The 20,008-nt window shown below is 53.3% G+C and overlaps 6 protein-coding genes across 6 annotated transcripts; 5 read left to right on the forward strand and 1 right to left on the reverse strand.

Moving 5' to 3' along the window:
- Positions 1-22: 22 nt before the first annotated feature.
- Positions 23-513, reverse strand: CCOS01_09740 (uncharacterized protein; the record flags this gene model as incomplete). The annotated part of the gene is made up of 2 exons (XM_060457897.1): positions 23-194; positions 275-513. 2 exons carry the CDS (start codon positions 511-513, stop codon positions 23-25), a joined length of 411 nt encoding a protein of 136 aa, XP_060311062.1.
- A 3,074-nt stretch (positions 514-3,587) lies between these two features.
- Positions 3,588-4,196, forward strand: CCOS01_09741 (uncharacterized protein; the record flags this gene model as incomplete). The annotated part of the gene is made up of 1 exon (XM_060457898.1): positions 3,588-4,196. One exon carries the CDS (start codon positions 3,588-3,590, stop codon positions 4,194-4,196), a length of 609 nt encoding a protein of 202 aa, XP_060311063.1.
- Positions 4,197-5,948: 1,752 nt separating this feature from the next.
- On the forward strand, positions 5,949-8,336 carry CCOS01_09742 (fungal specific transcription factor; the record flags this gene model as incomplete). Its single annotated transcript, XM_060457899.1, has 1 exon — positions 5,949-8,336. One exon carries the CDS (start codon positions 5,949-5,951, stop codon positions 8,334-8,336), a length of 2,388 nt encoding a protein of 795 aa, XP_060311064.1.
- A 2,441-nt stretch (positions 8,337-10,777) lies between these two features.
- Positions 10,778-11,035, forward strand: CCOS01_09743 (uncharacterized protein; the record flags this gene model as incomplete). Its single annotated transcript, XM_060457900.1, has 1 exon — positions 10,778-11,035. One exon carries the CDS (start codon positions 10,778-10,780, stop codon positions 11,033-11,035), a length of 258 nt encoding a protein of 85 aa, XP_060311065.1.
- A 257-nt stretch (positions 11,036-11,292) lies between these two features.
- On the forward strand, positions 11,293-12,904 carry CCOS01_09744 (serine carboxypeptidase S28; the record flags this gene model as incomplete). Its single annotated transcript, XM_060457901.1, has 2 exons — positions 11,293-11,665; positions 11,727-12,904. The coding sequence occupies 2 exons, from the start codon at positions 11,293-11,295 to the stop codon at positions 12,902-12,904; spliced, it is 1,551 nt and encodes a 516-aa protein (XP_060311066.1).
- Positions 12,905-16,404: 3,500 nt separating this feature from the next.
- CCOS01_09745 (uncharacterized protein) lies at positions 16,405-20,008 on the forward strand (the record flags this gene model as incomplete). The annotated part of the gene is made up of 13 exons (XM_060457902.1): positions 16,405-16,641; positions 16,710-16,828; positions 16,888-17,126; positions 17,186-17,300; positions 17,355-17,368; positions 17,428-17,449; positions 17,500-17,786; positions 18,076-18,769; positions 18,819-18,894; positions 18,944-19,434; positions 19,492-19,748; positions 19,802-19,883; positions 19,939-20,008. The coding sequence occupies 13 exons, from the start codon at positions 16,405-16,407 to the stop codon at positions 20,006-20,008; spliced, it is 2,703 nt and encodes a 900-aa protein (XP_060311067.1).

Consider the following 20,008-nt stretch of genomic DNA (forward strand, 5'->3'; position numbering starts at 1 on the left):
AAAGCCTCAGTGTCTTGCGGGTTCAGGTGTGTTTTGCGGAGGGCATGAGGGAAAACGGGCAGAGGCTCACTGCTTGTCTTAACTTTAATGGCGCCCTTTTCCACCAATTCGGTAAACTTGGCAACGATCGGTCCGGAAGGCTTCTCGTATTACGCGAGAGAAGCCAATCCATTCCCTCGCTTGCCTCGTTGGAACTGCTGGAGGGCTGAAAAATGCCTGGGAATGACGTGTGGTAATTTGTGAGACATGAGAGCTGCAGGGATGTAAGTCACCCGTGGCCGGCCTAGACAGCTGCCGTCTTGGGGGTCCTTTTGATACTTTCTTTCGGGCTGGTGAGGCTTGCGTGAAAATTGATACTTGAAAGAGTAGGCTCCTGAGTGGTTTGGAATCCTTGCTGCCCGATGCAATCGATACAGCGGCCGCCGAGCTTCGGTATGAATTTAGGAGGAATGCCGATGAGAAGAGTAGACGATAACACGCTTGCGGCTGACTTCCTTGGCTACTCCGAGTCATATATAAGAGGTTTGTGGGGAATCAAGCCTCATGATGAGTAGAATGAGAAAGAAAGTGATCATGTACGCAGTGTGGACACTCGTCCGGTAAAATTCAGGGTACAAGGCAAGAACATGATGAAGTTGATGTGACTGCCTGAGAGGCGGTGATGGTGCGATGGTGGCAGGCAGAGATATCTCAAAAAAGAATGTTAGGGAAGGCCCCGGCGAAGTTGGACTGGGCGGGATAGGTCTGTGTCTCCGTAATAGGATCGAATCATCGATCGACGGCAGGAGGAAATGAGTTCATCCGTGGAGGGAATTGGTTGGCTTTTGCCCTGCAAGCCGGTATCTTTCTCTCCCTTACCTCATTGATGTCGGGGAGAGGGAGCGCAACCACATTGCTGGGCCCTTGCCAAGGCGACCTAAACAACAGAGTTGGCTTACGGGTACTGATACCTATTCTTCTTGTCTGGCATTGCTATCATGTACATGGCCGAGGTTGATAGGGCGAATGCTTAGATGCCGGGATGCGGGCAGAGTGAGACATACGAAGACATGGGAAGCGCGCATCCGTACCTCACCCAGACGGCACTCTGGCCGCCCTGAACCCAGCGGTATTCCCCCTCACCGGACATCAGCGGTGTCCGAGATGTGGCGTGCAGAAATGCTCTTCAGCCCTGCTCGAAGTGAGGTGCAAGGCGGCCCGACCATGGCAGGCAATGGGCAATCTCTCGGTCCCGGGCTCTTTGGGATGTCTACGGCCTACGGAGCCAAGGATGTACGGAGTACGGAGTATAGGTCTGGTACAAATAGGAAAGACCTGGGGACATGACCTGCATATCTGTTCATGGGTAGTGATAGCGGGGAGCCGGACCCAGACACCGAGGAAAGCTGTCTTTCACTGAGGGCATCGGGATGAAGGGGCGGTCAGACATGACTTTACTATGACGGACGATCCCTGAAGATGCTGCTGAGAGGCACAACCAACCAGGTCTCCTCCAGCCGCTCCTTTGAGGGGATGCTGGGAGTGGTCAGGAAAAGTCGGAGCTGAAAGCGCGCATTCATGGATGCTGCTGCTTGGTACCCTAATAAGATGGCTGACTTCCATTTTGAGAACTCGACTTCGAAGAGGAGGGGGAGACTGCAGAAAATGTGAGGGGTGAGGTGATGTGAGGTGAGGACGGGAGAGCTTGCCAGCTTAGAGTTGCCCCGCTTTTGTACCACGTGAGCAACGAGTGGTGTTCCCTGGGGTTACACGGAAACGGCCTCCAGTTGGCAGGCCCTGTCCGTCGAACCTGCCTCATAGATTTCCACCTGTTATCGGCTCCGGCTGCCTAAGGTATCTAGGTTGCCTGGCGTGCCTGCCCTGGCCCTGGCGCACCTGGATTCTCTTAGTAAGACGGTACGTACTGCGATTTCACGGGGTGAAGGGCACACGGCCCACGGGATGAAGTATCCGTAGGTAGGTATCCACACAGGACATCGTCAAGGTATCCATGGTACATACCTTATCCACCCTCCAGCAGCATTCGCAACCACCTGGAAGTCGTGCGCTCACAATGTTTTCTCCCTTCTCCCCCTACCTCGCCCTCTCCCTCTCTCTTTTTCCCATCCAAACGCCTCGACCCGCGACACCCGCCCACCATGGCGGTATGGCTTTCTAGTCCCCTTACTGCTACAGGGTCAACTAATGCCTATTCGGGTGAGTGGCATGGCGCGTCGCCTCCACTGGCATTCTCTGTCTCGTTTCTCGTGTAACAACCGAAACCCCCGCGAGACATACCAAGCAGCATTGTCTCTGGCGCAGACTCGTCCCGGAATCACTTCATCATTCACAATGGTTGGATCGCAGCCAGCTCCGAGCCATTCCGCTCATTCACCAAGAGACTCTTCTATGTAGACTCTTCTGCTTGCCTCCGCTTACGCCTAACCGGGAAGAAGCACCGCATCTTGGGCGAGCAGAGCCATTCAGACGCAGACGCTGCTTTGCCCTTCCATCACCTGCCCTGCAAGTTGGGCCGAGTTGGGCCAAGCAAATGGAGAACCTTCAAACGACCGGGGGACGTCTCTGCGGGCTTATCCGCATCCCAAGGTGCCATCCCACGAACCTCGATATTTCGGACATGGCAGCTGGGCAAACCTTGTCTGGTTCCATCCATACATGCTTCGCACCTACAGAGTGCTGTTGCGTCGCTCCCGATGTTCCCACACTCTTGACGGAAATAGCGTATGCAAACTTTGCGAGTCTGGACGAGACACTAGAATCCATGCAACATTCATTGCCTGCGTCTTCAGTAAAACGTCTAGAGTACGGCGCTAATTTGGATCTTCGTCGTTGGAATCTGCTCGGCTGACTGTCGGCGGAGGCATACCGAATTCGGACTGCCGATTGCTTTCTTTTCAGTTTCAGTTCATAGGGCCACGATTTACCGTTCTCTGACTTGTCAAATGCAGTGTCAGTGTCAACGATCGGAGCCTCGGGAAAGGAGTCTTAATGGACTTTAGGTCTGGCTGGTATACGGAGTACGCACGGCGGAGCGACAGCCAGCCTGTTGCCGACGCTACCTCTCGCCTTCGTATCGATCAATCACTAATCGACCTGAGATCGGTCGATGTGCAGCCCGGGACCAGGCATTCTGGGACGCGGACCGAAATGCAAAAGCATAGCCAAGGCAGACGCCGCCATCCACCCCTGGACATAGAGACTTCTTGTGGCCATTTAGGCTTTGGAAGGGAAGGGGGGGTCAGCATCGGCACCACCACCGTCAGCGGTCCCTTATGCCTGGAACCCTGGGTCGTTCGGCTACGTTGCTCGCGGCGCGGGCCATATTGCGGCGCACGCTATGAATTCAGCAAACCATGCTCCATCTTATCTCATCCCCCCCGGTCTGCCACCTTGAAGTTATACGTCTTTTTTGCGGTCAACACGGGCCACTCCCGCGCCTCCTTCGGAGCAAAGAGTCAATGCGCCAGATGCCCGCTGACCGATCCGCGGCCGTCTGCGTCCCCAGACGAAGAGAACCTACGTCGGGCGGGATAATGCCTGTTCCAGTCCTGAAGCAACCCAGGTGATGTTGGCGCGGGGGCGTGGGCATGGCTGGTTTTCCCTTGATGCGCCAGACGAAAGCCGAAATGCTCTGCAGAGAGGCGACAACTAAGCAGGAAAGCCACGCCGATCATCCGTTCCTTGTCCCAGTCGCCTTGCTATTGAGAGTCACGAGTGTATCCGTATGCTCTGTCAGTCAACCTAGAAGCCGGCTGTGGAACACGCGATGGGGATGCAACCTAGAAGATGCAAATCACCATTTGCACTTACCTCGGAAAGGACGGCGATACTGGAATCACGAGAAGCATGTAGTTGTGATCTTCACGATTATTTCACGTCACAATTGCAGCCGTCAATTGCCACCTGATGACGATACCTTTGAGATATCCCGCCTTTCATTGCCGCCAAATGTTCCACAACAGTTCTCGCTGATTAGAATCGTTCGAATAAAGGTCAATATGCCAGGATTGAGCACAACAGCCCCCCCAGCCATCTTGCGGGGCCGTCCGGTCGAATACCAAATCTGGACCAGATGTACCGCTGAGCAGAGGCACTGGAGTTGGACGGTAGACTATCAAAAAGGTACGAGGATCCGTCATACGGCCCTCGTCTCCCAAGCCAAGCGTTTGGCCCAACAAGAAGCTGTATCCCTCTGACATATCACACGAATGATGTTCAGGCGAAAAAAACAAAACTAAAAAAACTAAAAAAAAAACTCGAAGTCTCAGACCCAAGATGCACAAAATGTTCAGCGAAAGCGGCGAAGGGACTTGTCACGCCGTCCAACAGGACCCTCGTGAATGCAAATGTACTTTCCCTCGGGGATGGAGAGCAACTTCGCTCGTCTGTTCCGGTTGGCACTATCCAGAAATCGTTCCAACATCCTTGCTTGGCCGACCTTGATCTTGACCTGGGCCGTCCACAGCGACCCCTCGTGCCCTCCCACCAATGCCCGCCTCATTCCTTCTGCGCGTGGGGTTGATCAGAGACATGGGGCCTGGTGTGTGGCCAGCATGGACATTCACACCATACGGATGGCACACCCGCCTTTTCTACAGGCTTGGTTCACTTGGCGGTGTTGCTATGCTGTTCTGACTGTGTCCCCATAGAATTACTGTAGCAGAACCAACAGCCCGGACGACGGCGACGAAGGGGTAGAAGCAAACATGCTTATTCCAGACTCTATCGATCTAGTCGGTGCCGGAGAACCCCTCCGTAATGGAGAGAGCAGAGGGACAAAGCCAGCTTAATCACGAGAGACAACAAGCAAGGGAGAGGCGGGCAAGCAATGCTAGCCGGTGACGCCCGGCACACGGTCAATTTTGGGGGCCGACAGCACGGCCGGCTAGAATTCAACCATTTGCCCACCCTCCCACGCCTCCCTGCACCCCGGCCAGTAGGTACTTCGTGGGAACGCAAGCTTCAGACCACCACTCATTGCTTATTGCTCAAGTCGGCCACATCCACCCCCGATTAAATTCGCAATCCCACTTCCCTGATTTCCCTACGAATTGTGACCTTACGCACTTCCAGCAGGGCAACTCTCTTTACCAAAACGCTTTCACCAGCACAGCGTTCATTCAGACTCATCGTTACAAGCCAAACTTCGCTTATCCAACCACTGCATGCATCATCGATCCCGAGATACCAGCCTTACCTGCCATCACCAAAGCTTTGTTCATTGAGCTCTCCACCTCCGCAAGCAAAGAAGTAGGACTGCGTCTGTCCAGTCATCGCACCTTGATCACCTGTCAAACCCGAATTCGTCCAGACACTTATCGTGGAGTGCGAGTTACCCGACACACTGCAGGTATTTCGTGTAGCACCTGGAAGCAAACACCCGTCGGTTGCAAGCTGTCGACAGCCACTGCCTGCTCATCTGTGCCACTTGAGGCCTGCCTTACTTAGCATCGCCTCGACAAACATTGGTCACAGTCGTCCAACTCTGCGTATTTTGCCCTCCCCTATCTCAAGTCACTCTGCCACGAGCACAGTCATCCTGGCGCAGCGCGGGTTCTACAGGAGGGGAGCCCACTGGTTCTTGGTGCACCGAGTATCTCGTCAAGGTTTCTGCGCTCAAACATCCGCCACCCCTCACTGGCTTCACGGGTCTATAACAGGCCCGAACCGTCACAATTTCTTCCCAACTTCGCATCCAGTCTATACTCTCTCCCGCGTCGGATTCCGATGACGCACCTACAGCGTCCTCTACTCACACCACGCCGAAGAGGAGATATCAAGAAACATTTTCGCCTTCGGAGAGAACCTCCGCGCCCCCCGCTGTAGCAGAGCCCGCAGATAGGCAAGCTTCGGGAGGGGCCAGATTTCACACTTCCGTCCTGCCCGACGACGATGACTTGAGGCCGATCTTGGCGGGAGGCTCAAGTGCCAAGAGACCCTCTAGAGCCATGCGGCCGCCGATGAGATCCAGCATAGCTTGTTTGAGATGCAGGAAATCCAAAATCAAATGCGACAACGACAATACTGGATCGCCTTGCGACACGTGCATCAAGGCAGGACACAAGTGTGAGTTTCCTGATCCAACACCTCTTCCGGCGAAACGATCAGAACCGCCGACTGCGCCGAAGCAGGAAAGGGAAGTCGGGCATGACCGGAAGCGAGTGAAGAAGCTCGAAGATGCCACGTCCTCTGATGGACGTACTGTCGCCGCGCTTGCTCAGGAAGTGCTTTCGGCGCCCTATCTTACCGTCGACTTGTGGCATCAACTCTTCGACATATATAAGCTGCACTTCGCTACCGAACTCCCGTTCTTACATCTCCCGACTCTCAAGGGTATCATTCACGACAAAGACATCAAGAAGCCGTCAACCGAATCAAATCTGATCCTTTTGGGCATTCTGGCTCTCACCGCAAGATTTCACCCCGACTTGGTCAAATATGTGGCACACATCACACATGACAAAATCGCCGGCCCAAAATCTCGCGGTGCTCTACCCAGGCCGGAGCCATCAATGGCCTCAGAGTACTTCGCAAACGCTCTTACAAAGGCACTGGGACAACTCGAATCAGCCCTGACATCAGCTACTGTCGTCCGTGTCCAAGCTTTTCTCATGCTCGGCTTGTACAAATGGAGCCAGCCGAACGGCGGCCTAGCGGCATGGATGTATGTTGGCGTTGCCATACGGATGGCTCAAGGCTTGAAATTGGGGTTCGGAGACAAGCCTTTGAGAGGGAGGAGAAATTTGACTCTGTCTCCTCGGTCGAGTAAATCTACTCAACTACCCTCAGACCGTTGGAAAGACCAGGAGATTAGGCGTCGTACCATGTTCAGTTGCTTGATACTCGACCGTCTTTTGTCCTGCGGATCTGATCGGGTTTCTATGGTTCGGTCCGACGATCTTCAAATCCAGCTGCCATGCACTGAACACGCCTTCGACCTAGGCCGCGTTGTCTATACCGGATTCTTACGACAGGTGGGACATGGCATGGAGCCACCAATCGATGACAGTGTCTTGAGTCGATTCGTGCAACTAGCAGATTTCTGGGGCGATATCACCAAGTACAGTTTCGCGGGCGGCCGCCATACGGAATCCCTTCCGCCGTGGGACCAAGAGTCGACTTTCTATCAACTGAATAAGAAGGTAGATGCCTTTTACGCTCACCTTCCGGAAGAGTTCACCTGGTCTAGCTCGAACTTCTGGAAACACGACAACAGCATGTATGTGTCACTTCACATGCTGGGTGCCCTATGCAAAATCATGCTGCATCGCGAATACATCCCGTTCATCGCCATCAAATGTTCCGAGCCGGTTGGTCCTCTGGACGAGCCCGTCTTTGACCCCGAAACTGTTCCCGACCACTTTTGGGAGCGAAGCGCAGAGCAGGTTTTCAAGGCTGGAAGGGAAATCATCGACCTCATCTCGACATGCCGAGACAAGCTTCCTCATTCGTCACTAGTCATATTCGCGATTTGGCAAGCAGCGTTTGTTGGAATATACGCACGGCACTATCCCCACATGGATACTCAAAACCACATGGTCAGCAAACAGGAGATCGAAGAACGGAATTCAGGAGCCATGTCTGAAAACACGCAGACGGGGAACACCAGTATCGCTTTCCAAGCATTGACCAAGGTTGCACCTTACTTCAGCATGGCCTCCAATTACGTCACGTATTTCAAGGACATTGATCAGTATCTCACCAAGGTCTACTCCGACTACACAAATCGAGGTTCGAAGAAGAGCGGAGACGGTTCTCTGACCATTCGACTGGGAGGAGGTGGCGGCGGACTGGAAGAGTGGAGGGCAAAGGCCGACAAGATTACGAGCAACGGCATCATCATGGACGACGACCGTCCAACAGCCTACGACGGCTCTGATGGATCGCGGGCTAGCACATTGGAAAGAAGCTCTTCCTTGGGACCTGAGTATTCTCATCTCAGCGGGAGCGGTTCGGACAGCCGGAGGGATTCCCGCCAAGCGTCGTCATTTACCGCCATCAACGCCGCCGCATTCCACCAGCAAGCCGGTCACGAAGGCTATGCCGGAGGCATTCCACATCACTCACCAACTCAGGGCTTCCCGCCAACTCCCGGCTCCCTATCAAACGAGGCTGCGATGGCTAATGTCAATGCCGAGACAGTCAGCATCGATTCATATGTGCAGCAGAACCAGGGTCAGCGATTCGGCACTATGCTTGAGGACATTCAGGAATTCACGACGGGCGGGATGGTCTGCGCGCCCAACATTGGTGACTGGGACATGCTCAAGCCCCCCTTCTACACGCAGATGGCCGGTGGCAACCCGTTGCCCCAGTTCAGCGGGAGTTATTCTTGAAGGGGTCAGATGAGCAGGTGGGAGAGGCTTCTAGGCCCCCAACCCGAGACATGATTATATGGGGAATGATGTATGGGAACGCTGTGTAAGGGAATTGTATTTGAGCGCGTGTGATATTTTCAGACAGAAGTTACGAGTGCGTTATAGTCTTGGATACGAAGCCATGACGAACCCTTCCCCCCACCCCCTTCGCCGCGGAGCGAGAAGTCACAGGAAAATGTCGACCGGGCATAATCAGCATGAGAGAGCGTTAGAAAAAAGAAAGAAAAGATAATCATCACCGTATTTACGAAGAGTTGTTCCGCGGTGCAATAAGTTGCGCCACATAAGGGAAGGGCTCCAACAAGACGAACGCTAATAATCCATGCCGAAAGTTTACTGATAGAGAGTCCTCTCTCTCTCCCTTGGCACTGCCTGCCGCGAACGTTGAGCCACGTTCTCGTCACGTTCACGTCACGCAATTTCCTCGTGGTATTTCTCTCGTCTCTTTCTGCTTGCAGTTTTTTATCGCGTTTCGATCACGTGGGGGAAGCGTGTCAGAAGTCGAGTCGAGTCGAGCTCGATTTGAGTTCGAGTCAAAAAATGAGGAACAGGTCAAGTCAGTCTTGTCAGGTCAGTCAAAGAGGTCTGTCTCTGTACGACGCCGGCCGTGTCCGTTTTCCCCTAACATGTTTCGGCACTGGAACAATGTCTCGAACTGTTTTTTCCTGGAATGAAGGTTTACCGATTCCCAGGTACGCGTTGCGTTGCGCGGTGTTTGCGTAGCCATTTTCGCATGTTCAAAAGTTGACCCGAAAGGGAGCGCATTCCAATTCACCAAACCAAACCAACCTAACCCTTGGAGGGGAGGAGGACCGTAAGTAGTACCTAGTTCTAGCCCACCAGAGGGACACACTCCGCAGCTCCAGCCAGCCACACGGAATCCAGGGTTGACAAGGTTGCGGGCGTTGTGTTTAGGGGTTCTCTCGATGACGCGCCGACCGGCCTTTTTTTTCTGGATGGGATTTTGTATCTCACCTTACTCGAATGCGGCGCTGTTTGTCCAAGGCTCCGGCTGGCAATTACTATCGTGTTTTGTGTAATCCACGATTCATGTTGATGACGACTACCAATGTCAGTCACTCTGTCTCCCCCGACTCCCGGAGTGAAAGGGAAAAAAAGTAAATATGCGCCGGCAGCGTTACACAGGGAAAAAAACACAAGCCACGTAGTCCGGCGCTCGGGAAGCCGTGGGTGATGTGGTGGGATCACTCGAATCCCGAGACCTTTTTCTTTCCCTGGTACCTTTGGTGTCGGGTGTCCAAGGTAGGCTATTAGGCTTACGGAAAACTCCATCAAACCCCCCCCCCCCCTTCTTCTTTTTTAACCCTCCCTCACACCCGGCCCGCTAACATGCTACTTTTCAGTTTCTCACCTGGCTTCTGGGTTGTATCTTTGTACCACGCACACTGTTTATCGTTTTTTTTTCTTGTCTTTCTGTGCGCCTCCCGAAGGGAAAGATTGTTTAATCTTGTTGAATGGCATTTTGCTGTCTCATCTGACGAACGTGTGATCGTCACCGAGTGCCAGCGGGCGGTTTGTGCGGTTCTGTGCGACTTGCCTTGTTTGTACTTATGTGTGTTGGGAAAGGGGAGGGGGGTTACTGTTACACCCGGTCCGAACCGGGCGGTGGGTTCGGACGATACCTAATGCCGACCCGATCGGAAGGTAAGGTAGTACAGGGAAGGGGGAGGACAGCGAGACTCGGATCCGGTGTGGGGTGCGGGTCCGGCCCGGGAGCTTACAGGACCGATACGGGACGGACGGAATGGGGGCGGGCTGCGGGGGCCCGAGACGATAACCGGATCGTGAGTGTAAAGACACAGAAAACGGGAGCCCAGAACAGTAGGGACGGTTAGGGCAGGCAACGGCGTGTCTGAGCAAAATTCTGGTCCAACGAGGACTATTGCCCAGTATCATCGAACCGTTGTTGGTAATCAAAAAGTTCGTCCCAAAAATAGAAACTAGACCAGGTTGGTCATGCAGTCAGCTTCTCAGCCCAGCCTTGGAGGGGCTTCTTGCAGCCTAGGCAGCAGCAAACAAGAAGTAGGATCCAGCGGGCATCAGCAGCCGGCGAGAATGCACGGCCGCACAGCCCTCCATGGAAAGGAAAAACAAAATGGTAGCGAGACAGGCGACGCGGGTGGCCGCAGCTTTTTCGGGGCTGAGGCAGGCGGGGAGGATTAAACCCGACCAGACCATACGAATAGCAACAACCAACGCGGTAACGCCAGCCATTCGTGCGTTGCAGGCGACCCGGGTCCATGAGCTCCAATGTAGGATTTCCAGGATTTGAGGGTAATAATAAGCTTAGCTTACTAGCGAATCCCACGGGCTGCATGTCCATCCACCTCAACAGCCCGTCCCATGTTGGCCCTACCAGGCGACCGCTTAGCTGACCGATGAACCTGAAATACTGCAGTCAACTTGTCGCTAGTCCTTTTGCCAAGGATATTGCCTTACCTCGCCGGCCATGCTGCCATTGCATGGTGGAGGCGCACTCAGAGGAGTTGCTTTTCAACCCCCCGCCTAAGCAGGCTCTAGCCCGAATCACACCTTCGTACATGGACCGAAATCTGGTGTCCAGCGCGGAGAAAATAGAGAACAGGTTATTAAGCTGTCAGATTGCTAGATTGAGAGCCTTCTTGTGGCGATACTAGTTTCTGGGCACTGGCTGGGGTTCTCTTCCTTTAACGGTAGTTTGCACCTGCGGTTGAGGCTGAGTGATATTGCGGCCTTGTCGATGTAGGGCCCAGTGTCCGAGGCTCTCTGGAGTAGCCGGAGGTTGAAGGATATATGATCGACGAGGACACGCTTCTCTAGGTATTAGTCTAGCTGAATATCCATCAGTCTCAAACCTCTAGCAAGACCTTTCCCTTTTCTCTTGTTTGTTACATTGTCGAGCACCTGTTTCATCATGAAGGCATCAATATTCGCTTCCGCAGTGGCCTTCGCAGCCACTGTGATGGCTTCAATTCCGACCCCACAACTAAAGGCGCCGCAATTATCACAATTCCCTAAGATGGGTGGCCTCCAACGTCGAGCGCATTCGGGGACGCAGGTCCATAACGGCACGTTCGACCAGTATCTAGACCATACCGACTTGTCCAAGGGCACTTTCAAACAAAGATACTGGTATAATTCGGAGCACTGGGGCGGCCCAGGATATCCCGTGTTCATGTTAAATGGTGGTGAAGGTGATGCTGAGGGCCTGACCGGTTATCTGGAAAACGGCACCTTGACATACTTGTATGCTGAGACGTACAAAGGCGCGATTGTCCTGATGGAGCGTAAGTCAGCTGTTGGGAAGTCCGCAAGAAGACTTTGCTAAACTGACACTCACCGTTATAGACCGGTATTACGGAAAATCTCTCCCCTTCAAGACTTTCACAGCCGACACCTTGCAGTATCTCAATGTCCCGCAGGCCATCTATGACAACACCCACTTCGCCGAAACTGTCGAGCTTCCTTTTGACAAGAAGAAAGGTGCCAACGCAGACAAGTCTCCTTGGGTGTTAATCGGTGGCAGTTATCCTGGCGCCCTTTCCGCGTGGACATCTGTCATTGCACCTGGCACCTTTGCTGCCTACCATGCAAGCTCTGCCGTCGTGCAGGCTATTGATGATTTCTGGCAGTTCTTTACTCCCATTGAGCAGGCCCTGCCACGAGCCTGCTCTGCCGATGTCAAGCTTGTCATCAAGCAAGTAGACAGCGTGCTTGACAAGGGCTCCGCAAAGGAGATCGATGCCATGAAGGAAGAATTTGGTTTGGAAACTCTTGAGGACAATGCCGACTTCGCGTGGTACCTGCTGAGGCCCATCATCGAGTGGGCAAGCAACGAGACCGCGGTATACGAGTTCTGTGACTATATCGAAACGAGCACGAACAACGGCAACATCATCAAGGGCACCGAAAAGTCGGGTGTTGGCTTGAAGGCTGCGTGGAAAGGATACACATCGTATATGTACAGCCGGTATAGCAAGGTTTGCGAGGGCGAGGAAGCATGCGACTTGTATGGAAAAGCGGTGGGATACAACAGACCGAACGACCTCAGCGCCGATCGCAGTTGGACTTGGCAACTTTGCAACGAGCCCTTTGGATGGTGGCATGTCGGCCCGCCCAAGTCGGACGGCACCAATATCGTGTCATCACACGTGCGGCCTGCCGACCGCCAGCGCCAGTGCGATCTCCGCTTCCCACAAACGTTTGGATTCAAGCCGGCCAGCTCCGAGGGATTCACAGCGGCCATGTTCAACGACTGGACTGGTGGTTGGAACGCCACGTTTGAGAATGTCCTCTTCTGCGATGGCGAGCATGACGGTTGGAGGTCGGCATCGATGAACTCTGATTATCGCCCTGGCGGACCGGTCAAGACCACCGAGCAGACGGCTACCTTTGTGGTCAAGGGAGCGAACCACGTCCCGGACTTTCTTCTGAACAACGGCGAAGACAATGCCGGGATCATTGAGCAAGAGGTGAAGGTCATTGGCAAGTGGATCAAGGCGTGGAAGCCGAACAAGTCGTCATAGTCAGCCGGTGTTATGAAGTATTCGGGATGTATTTATGGAATAGCATTGGGTGGCGTTTATGGAGGGTTCGGTCTGGAAGCTGTTTGCTGCATAGGGTTGTTTGGATTTAGGTGATACCTTTTGCATATTAGATAGGACTACCCATAAGAAGAGGAACTTGCATACCTGGAAGACATTTGCTACTTTGAAATACTTGAAAGAGACCGTAGATCGGACCTCCGCGAAGCCAGATGACAAAAAAGTGACGTGAGGATATGTCGCATGTTGACTAATCCCTGATCAAAGAACCGAGATACGCCAGTGATACATTCTAGCAACAAACATGTTGCCCTGCGATGTCGTGGCCGGAAGTTGGGGTGGTGTGGAAGATAACTCCTTCCAGGAAACATTTGACGACTGGTGATTCTCAAGCTTTGAACGTCCCACTGTCGACATCGGTGCTACTTTCCCAAGTAGATAGAATTTTCTTAGTCTAGCAGGAAGGGTGTCGTGCATCCAGGCAAGTACTTCTCAGGAAGCCGCGGGGTTGATCGGCCATTCCTTCCTTCGGCACATGTGGCTTTTGGTACTGCCGTAGACGTACTTTTTCTCCGTCCGGTTCGGATGCAGATTGGGAAAGTCTTACAAACTCTTCACTACACCTAAGATTATCAATCGGCCAGTAGGGGGTTTGACGGCTTATTTGCTGACTACCACAGAGGTGAGTCGTTTGTGCTGCTTGTATCCATGTATATGACAGATGTATAGTGCTCACTCATCTTTGTTGTTCCTAGGTTTCCACTCTCCACGATGGCGAAAACGAGAACGACGGCGTAGCCTCACAGCATAGGTAGATGGCGATGGTATCGGAACGACGTCCGTCCCGATGGCCCCACGGATATCTACTGATGCGGACCGCGGTTCCTTATCTATCTCGGAGAACTCAGGAACCTCCTCGATTGGCCCCGGCGCCCACCTTGGACTACCTTGTCATTACTCAAACCGGCCGAGCGATCTTCAGAGACAACTGATAGATAAGCTTATCAATCTGGGGAAGATCAAGCTGCTCCTCGCCGTTGGGACGTTCCCCCCAGCACCAATGTCACGGGAACTTTCCCATCTGTAGCCTTATGCAAGGCACAAGTATTCCAGCTGGTTCGCTCGAACTCCCAGATTGCCGAGCAGTGTCAATCTGGCCGTCAAACAAAGGCGGATGTCGATGCTCGCCCATCTCGCTCTACCTAAACTTGACCGAGCTTCACCGAAGGTATCTGGGACCCCCCCCCCCCCCCCCCCCCCCCCCCCCCCCCCCCCCCCCCCCCCCCCCCCCCCCCCCCCCCCCCCCCCCCCCCCCCCCCCCCCCCCCCCCCTCCCCCACCCCCCCCCCCCCCCCCCCCACGCCCCCCCCCCCCCCCCCCCCCCCCCCACGGCGCGCACACCGGTACCGGGCCGGATTGTCTTGACCATGCCAGCCACAGGCCCTTGTACAGATGCATATTGGCGCAACAATCCTCGGCCATATACGATCCTCAATATCCCCGACGATGATCCCATGTCCAACATTGTCAGCATTCCTCGGGAAATACGGCAACGCGACAAAATCCTCCGTGGGCTGTTTCGGACCACAAAGCCTACTGGGGTTGGCAGACGGGAAGAGAAGCTGCACGGAGGTAACACCGACACGCAACAGCTTCCCCGCACTCGTGGACGGAAATCATGTCATGCATAAATCGCGCTTTACTGTCGAGCTTCCCTTTCGTCGCCTTGACTTTTGCCTTGCAGTATGGCATTGTCATAAATTGCGCTTTGCAACGGGGACAGTAGATCGGCACGCCCTTTGGGTAGGTAACTCAATTGGAACGGTACCTGATTTACCCCGCCTTCATGTGGAATCTTTGGCTGTTCTTTGGGTGCCAGTCACAGCATCAATAACTCCAAAGTACTATGGGAAGGTTAGCCGGGAGCCAGCAATTTTGCTGCCATGTCCCGCCAGAGGAGACATGACGTCGACATATCCTCACCCACACGCAGTATGACCCGTTGTTGTTGGCAGGATTGGTCATCTGGGTGGGCTGAGGCTCACCAAGACGTATCGTGTAAGTGTCGGAACCTTTTCTGGCCCCTCCCTCTACTTGGTCTCACCCCCACAGGCTTCAGGGAGGTTTGCAGCTAACCTGGGCCGGGGTTGCAGCCTTTGTGCCGATCTGGAAGCCCAGGCCAACAGGCGCTCCTCGTCTTTGGTGGCTCTTGGGACACCAGTTCGCACCGTGACACCCACTCATGGTAGCTAGTCACGTTAGTGTAGGCGACCTCGCCAACCGATGGAGAGCTTCTCAAGAGCTTCGGAAGAGCTTCGAAGAGCTGTGGCAACTCTGGAGTTGCAACTAAACTGGCAGATTTTCTCACTTCTGTAGCCAGCTTCACTACTGCTCTCCAAGCGCCGAATTACTCCGAATTCTGATGTTTCTCACGAGTCTCAAACTCGCGAATGAGGGCTGGCCTGGCTCGAATTGGATGCTGCGCGTTTGGTTTGTTGGAGACACCCGAAAAGCTCGTTCTGGAAGCTGCGAGGATGGCCTTAGCCGCGGGGAAGTTTGTATCGAGCATGCAAAGCAACCTTCCCGACACCCCTGATAATTGCGGTTTCGAGCCTCGCCAAGATGCCGCACAACTTTCTTTTTTTTCGCCAGATGTCTTTCGACCAGACAACAAATGCCTAATAAAGGTCTCTTGAAGCTTACCCTTTCTCGCGCAGTAGGGCGCAACAACGGCCGCTTCCAATACTCAAGGTACCGCAACTATGTCGAATCCGGTGATCCGCGTCAAGCTCCAGCAATAGTAGCGTGGCTGCCCCCTCGGTGGGGCGTGGGATACGCCTCAGATGACGTCCGCTGATTTGCTCAACTGCAAACCTCTCCCACTCTCTGTCAAGGATGAAGCTGTCACGCTCCTCTTCTATCTGCACGTTATGACCAAAGGAATTGCACTGACTGGTACAAGGTCCACGGAACCGGAATACCTTTAGTGTACTTCCGAACGCAGTCCTCAATGTGTTGCCGTCTCACCTGATCCCATTCTGGCGCTCAGTACCCCGATCGTACACATGCTCACGCTGGCCACCAACATCCCCAAAATACTTCTCAGCTCCGTCAAGTAGCTGCACTGTAGACCAGAATGGCAAACCATGGCACGCCGAGTCACCAATTGTACGTCTGACAATCCACACTCAGCATTTGGTGCACGTCTCGAACATGCCCTATTGCTAGCATGGCAACACCAACGTGTACCGTCGTATGCTTGCCGGCGTCTCCGCCGGTCTGGGAGAACCCAAGTAACTTTGCTGTGGCCCCTATAAGGTAAAGGTACTCGTCCGTTCTTCTCGTCTCGAAAGCATAGGTTGTCTTGCACATGCTACTTTCAACACTCTTCATATAACCTTGACCTTTGTTCCTCTCTCTTGTATCCGGCCTGTATTCAACACTCAAGCCACTGTCTTTCCGTAAACCCAATTACTTGTCACGATGGGTTCTCTTGCCGTCTCTCAGGACAGCGTTTCCCACGCCAGTATCAAGGCGAATAAGCAGCTGGCAGTACAACCGATGGGCAAACATGGCCTTGACATCATCGATATCCGACGCGTTGCGGTTGAAACAAACTTGAAGGACGACATCATTTCCATGTGGAACCCCACAAACGGACCCCGGAGGCTGCCGACCCTGCTTCTCTACAATGAACGGGGCCTGCAATTGTTTGAGGATGTAAGTGCTGATCGAGTGCTCCTCAGCTCAGCCACATCTTGCGTGATCAACGCTAACAACTACCCTAGATCACATATCTGGAAGAGTACTACCTGACCAACAACGAAATCGAGGTTCTTGAGAAAAACTCAAAAGAAATCGCTCAGAATATCTCACCTGATTCTATGGTCATTGAGTTGGGAAGTGGGTCAGTGAATACTTGCTGAACGATGACTCGAACGAGATGATTCTGACCTTTTCTTGAAGCAATCTTCGTAAAGTTTGTTTGTTGCTGCAAGCTTTCGAGGACGCCGGCAAGAACATTGATTACTACGCACTCGACCTCTCTCGAGAGGAATTGGAACGCACGCTTGCTCAAGTTCCTGATTTTCATCACGTCAAATGCCATGGTCTTTTGGGAACCTATGATGATGGCCGGGAATGGCTGAAACAGCCATCCAACCTGGCACGCACCAAGTGCATCTTGAGCTTGGGTTCCAGCATAGGTAGGAGAAACTGGATCTTCAATTCTCAACTCTAGGCATGTTGCTGAGTTCTTGTGTAGGAAATTTCGAGCGCGATGATGCGGCCGGTTTCCTCAAGCACTTCAGCGACGTTCTGACGCAGTCGGACAAGTTGCTGATAGGGCTTGACGGATGCTGCGATCCTTCCAAGGTCTAGTGAGTTTCAATTCCGTACACATTTGGTCTACAGCTAGCTAATCCCAGCTACAGCCATGGGTACAATGGTAATTGTGCTGCCTCGTCAAGTTCACCAGATCCTTGTGCTAACACTTAGAATCCTAAGACCAGAAAGGAGTAACGCATGCGTAGGTGTATCGTGAATCACTGTTTGAGTCGCATTGACTGACCTCTGCAGGTTCATCCTCAACGGACTCGCCAACGCCAATGAGATCTTAGGAGAAGAGGCCTTCAAGCTCAAAGACTGGGAGGTCATCGGTGAGTATGTGTACGATGACGAAGGAGGACGTCACCAAGCTTTCTATTCGCCCGTTCGAGACACATACGTTCTGGGAACACTCGTAAGGCAACACGAGCGCATTCAAGTTGAGCAGAGTCTGAAATACTCTCAACTGGGAGCCCAGAATCTGTGGAACATGGCAGGCTTGGTCGAGACGAACTGTTGGACAAAAGGAACCGAGCATGGTAAGTGGAATCTTTCCCTCGCATAAGAAACCGAGTGATCAAGGCCGATGGTGGCCACCCTTCGTGAGAATGGTTCTGCACCCCATAAGCCTCCCCCACGTTTGGCCGGCTACGTGGATCCAATTGCCCAAAAACGCATTGTGCAGTCTCCGGATCGTAAGATGATGGATCTCACTGGTCCCGATGCGATCATCTGACTGAGTTTCAATCATTCTATATTTTGCAGCGAAAATCACTCGCATCTTGGCTGGAAGCCCACTCTTCATTTCAGGAGCTGACTTGATCATAGGAATCCACATGATTTCGAAGAGGAAAATGCCCTTCAGTCGTCTCCCCGAACTTTACTCTTCTTCGCCCTGTCCTACTCTGGACGATTGGCAGGCGTTGTGGGCGGCATGGGATGCTGTTACACAGGAAATGCTCCCAAGAGAGGAGTTGCTGGATCAACCCATCAAGCTTCGCAATGCTTGCATCTTCTACCTTGGGCATATCCCCGGGTTCCTAGATATTCAGTTGTGCAAAACTACAAGGACGCCTCCGACTGAGCCAGCCCACTTTCAGCCAATGTTTGAGCGGGGCATCGACCCTGATGTCGACAATCCGGAGCAATGCCACTCTCATTCCGAAATCCCTGATGAATGGCCTGCAGTGGAAGATATTCTTCAGTACCAGCAGCGTGTACGATCCAGGCTACTTGACCAGTACAAGAATGGAATCAATAACATCCCCAGAGCTGCTGCTCAAGGGATCTGGGTGGGATTTGAGCACGAGATCATGCACATGGAGACGCTCCTTTATATGATGCTCCAGAGCGACAAGACTGTCCCTCCTCCTGATGTTCTGCGCCCGGACTTCAAGCGCTTGGCCAATAAAGCTCGCCAGTCCCGGGTATCCAACCAGTGGCACGATGTACCTGCTCAGTCTATTGTTGTAGGCATGGACGAGCCTGATCTTGACGCTGGCGTCAACGGGTACTTTGGCTGGTAAGCAACGATTCTCTGAAACGTATATTCACAACTCACGTGGTACTAGGGACAACGAAAGACCTGCAAGGGTTGCCAATGTTCATGCGTTCCAGGCACAAGGACGGCCGATCACAAATGAGGAGGTGAGTGACTAGATATTCTGCGAGATCAGTTCAAGGCTGACTAGAATAGTATGCGCAATACATGTTTGAGAACCACATCAAAAAGGTCCCTGCATCATGGGCCGATGTTCAAGCTGCAGAGCCCGATTCTGACACGGCCCTGGACGCGAATGGACAAACATTTCTTGCCAATGGAAATACAAATGGCCATGTCAACGGGGTCAACGGGCATGCCAACGGTCAAGTCAATGGCCACACAAACGGTCGTGTCAATGGCACTACAAATGGACATGTGAATGGACACCAGAACGGGGATAGTGTCGTCCCCGATTCATTCCTTGACGGCATTGCAGTCCGCACGGTTTATGGCTTGGTTCCGCTGAAATATGCTCTGGACTGGCCCATCTTCGCATCTTTCGATGAACTCTCTGGATGTGCAGCATGGATGGGAGGCCGAATCCCGACGTTTGAGGAGGCTCGAAGCATCTACACTTACGTTCATAACTCGAAGAAGATGGAAGCTGAGCGTACGCTGGGCAGGACGGTACCAGCAGTCAACGGGTAAGTTGAATATTTAGCTGATCTCAATGATCTCAGAGGCTGACGTCCCTACTTTAGCCACCTGTCGAATGATGGAGTCGAGGAAACACCACCAAAGAAGAAGTCGCTTGAGGCCGCGGAGGTTCGATCGGAGCTATTCGCGGACCTCGATGGTGCCAATGTCGGCTTGCAGCATTGGCACCCGGTTCCCGTGACGGCCGACGGCGGTCGCCTCGCGGGACAGGGTGAGCTCGGCGGTGTCTGGGAGTGGACCAGCACGCCCCTTGCTCGTCATGAGGGGTTCGAGCCTATGCCTCTATACCCTCAGTACACGGGTGAGACACTTGCATTTCCCGAGAGTGATAATCTTGCTAACGATGAGCTGTAGCCGACTTCTTCGATGGCAAGCACAACATCGTGCTTGGAGGATCGTGGTCAACGCATCCCCGCATCGCCGGCCGAAGATCATTGTAAGTCGACTACTGTGTAGGCGATGTCTTGGTACAATGTGCTGATAATTTGTAGTGTCAACTGGTATCAACGAAACTACCCCTTTGCCTGGTGCGGCGCAAGACTCGTCAGGGATATCAAATAA

This window comes from Colletotrichum costaricense (assembly GCF_030867565.1).
Source record: "Colletotrichum costaricense strain IMI 309622 chromosome Unknown Scaffold_10.1, whole genome shotgun sequence".
In the NCBI taxonomy this organism is placed as follows: Eukaryota; Fungi; Ascomycota; class Sordariomycetes; order Glomerellales; family Glomerellaceae; genus Colletotrichum; species Colletotrichum costaricense.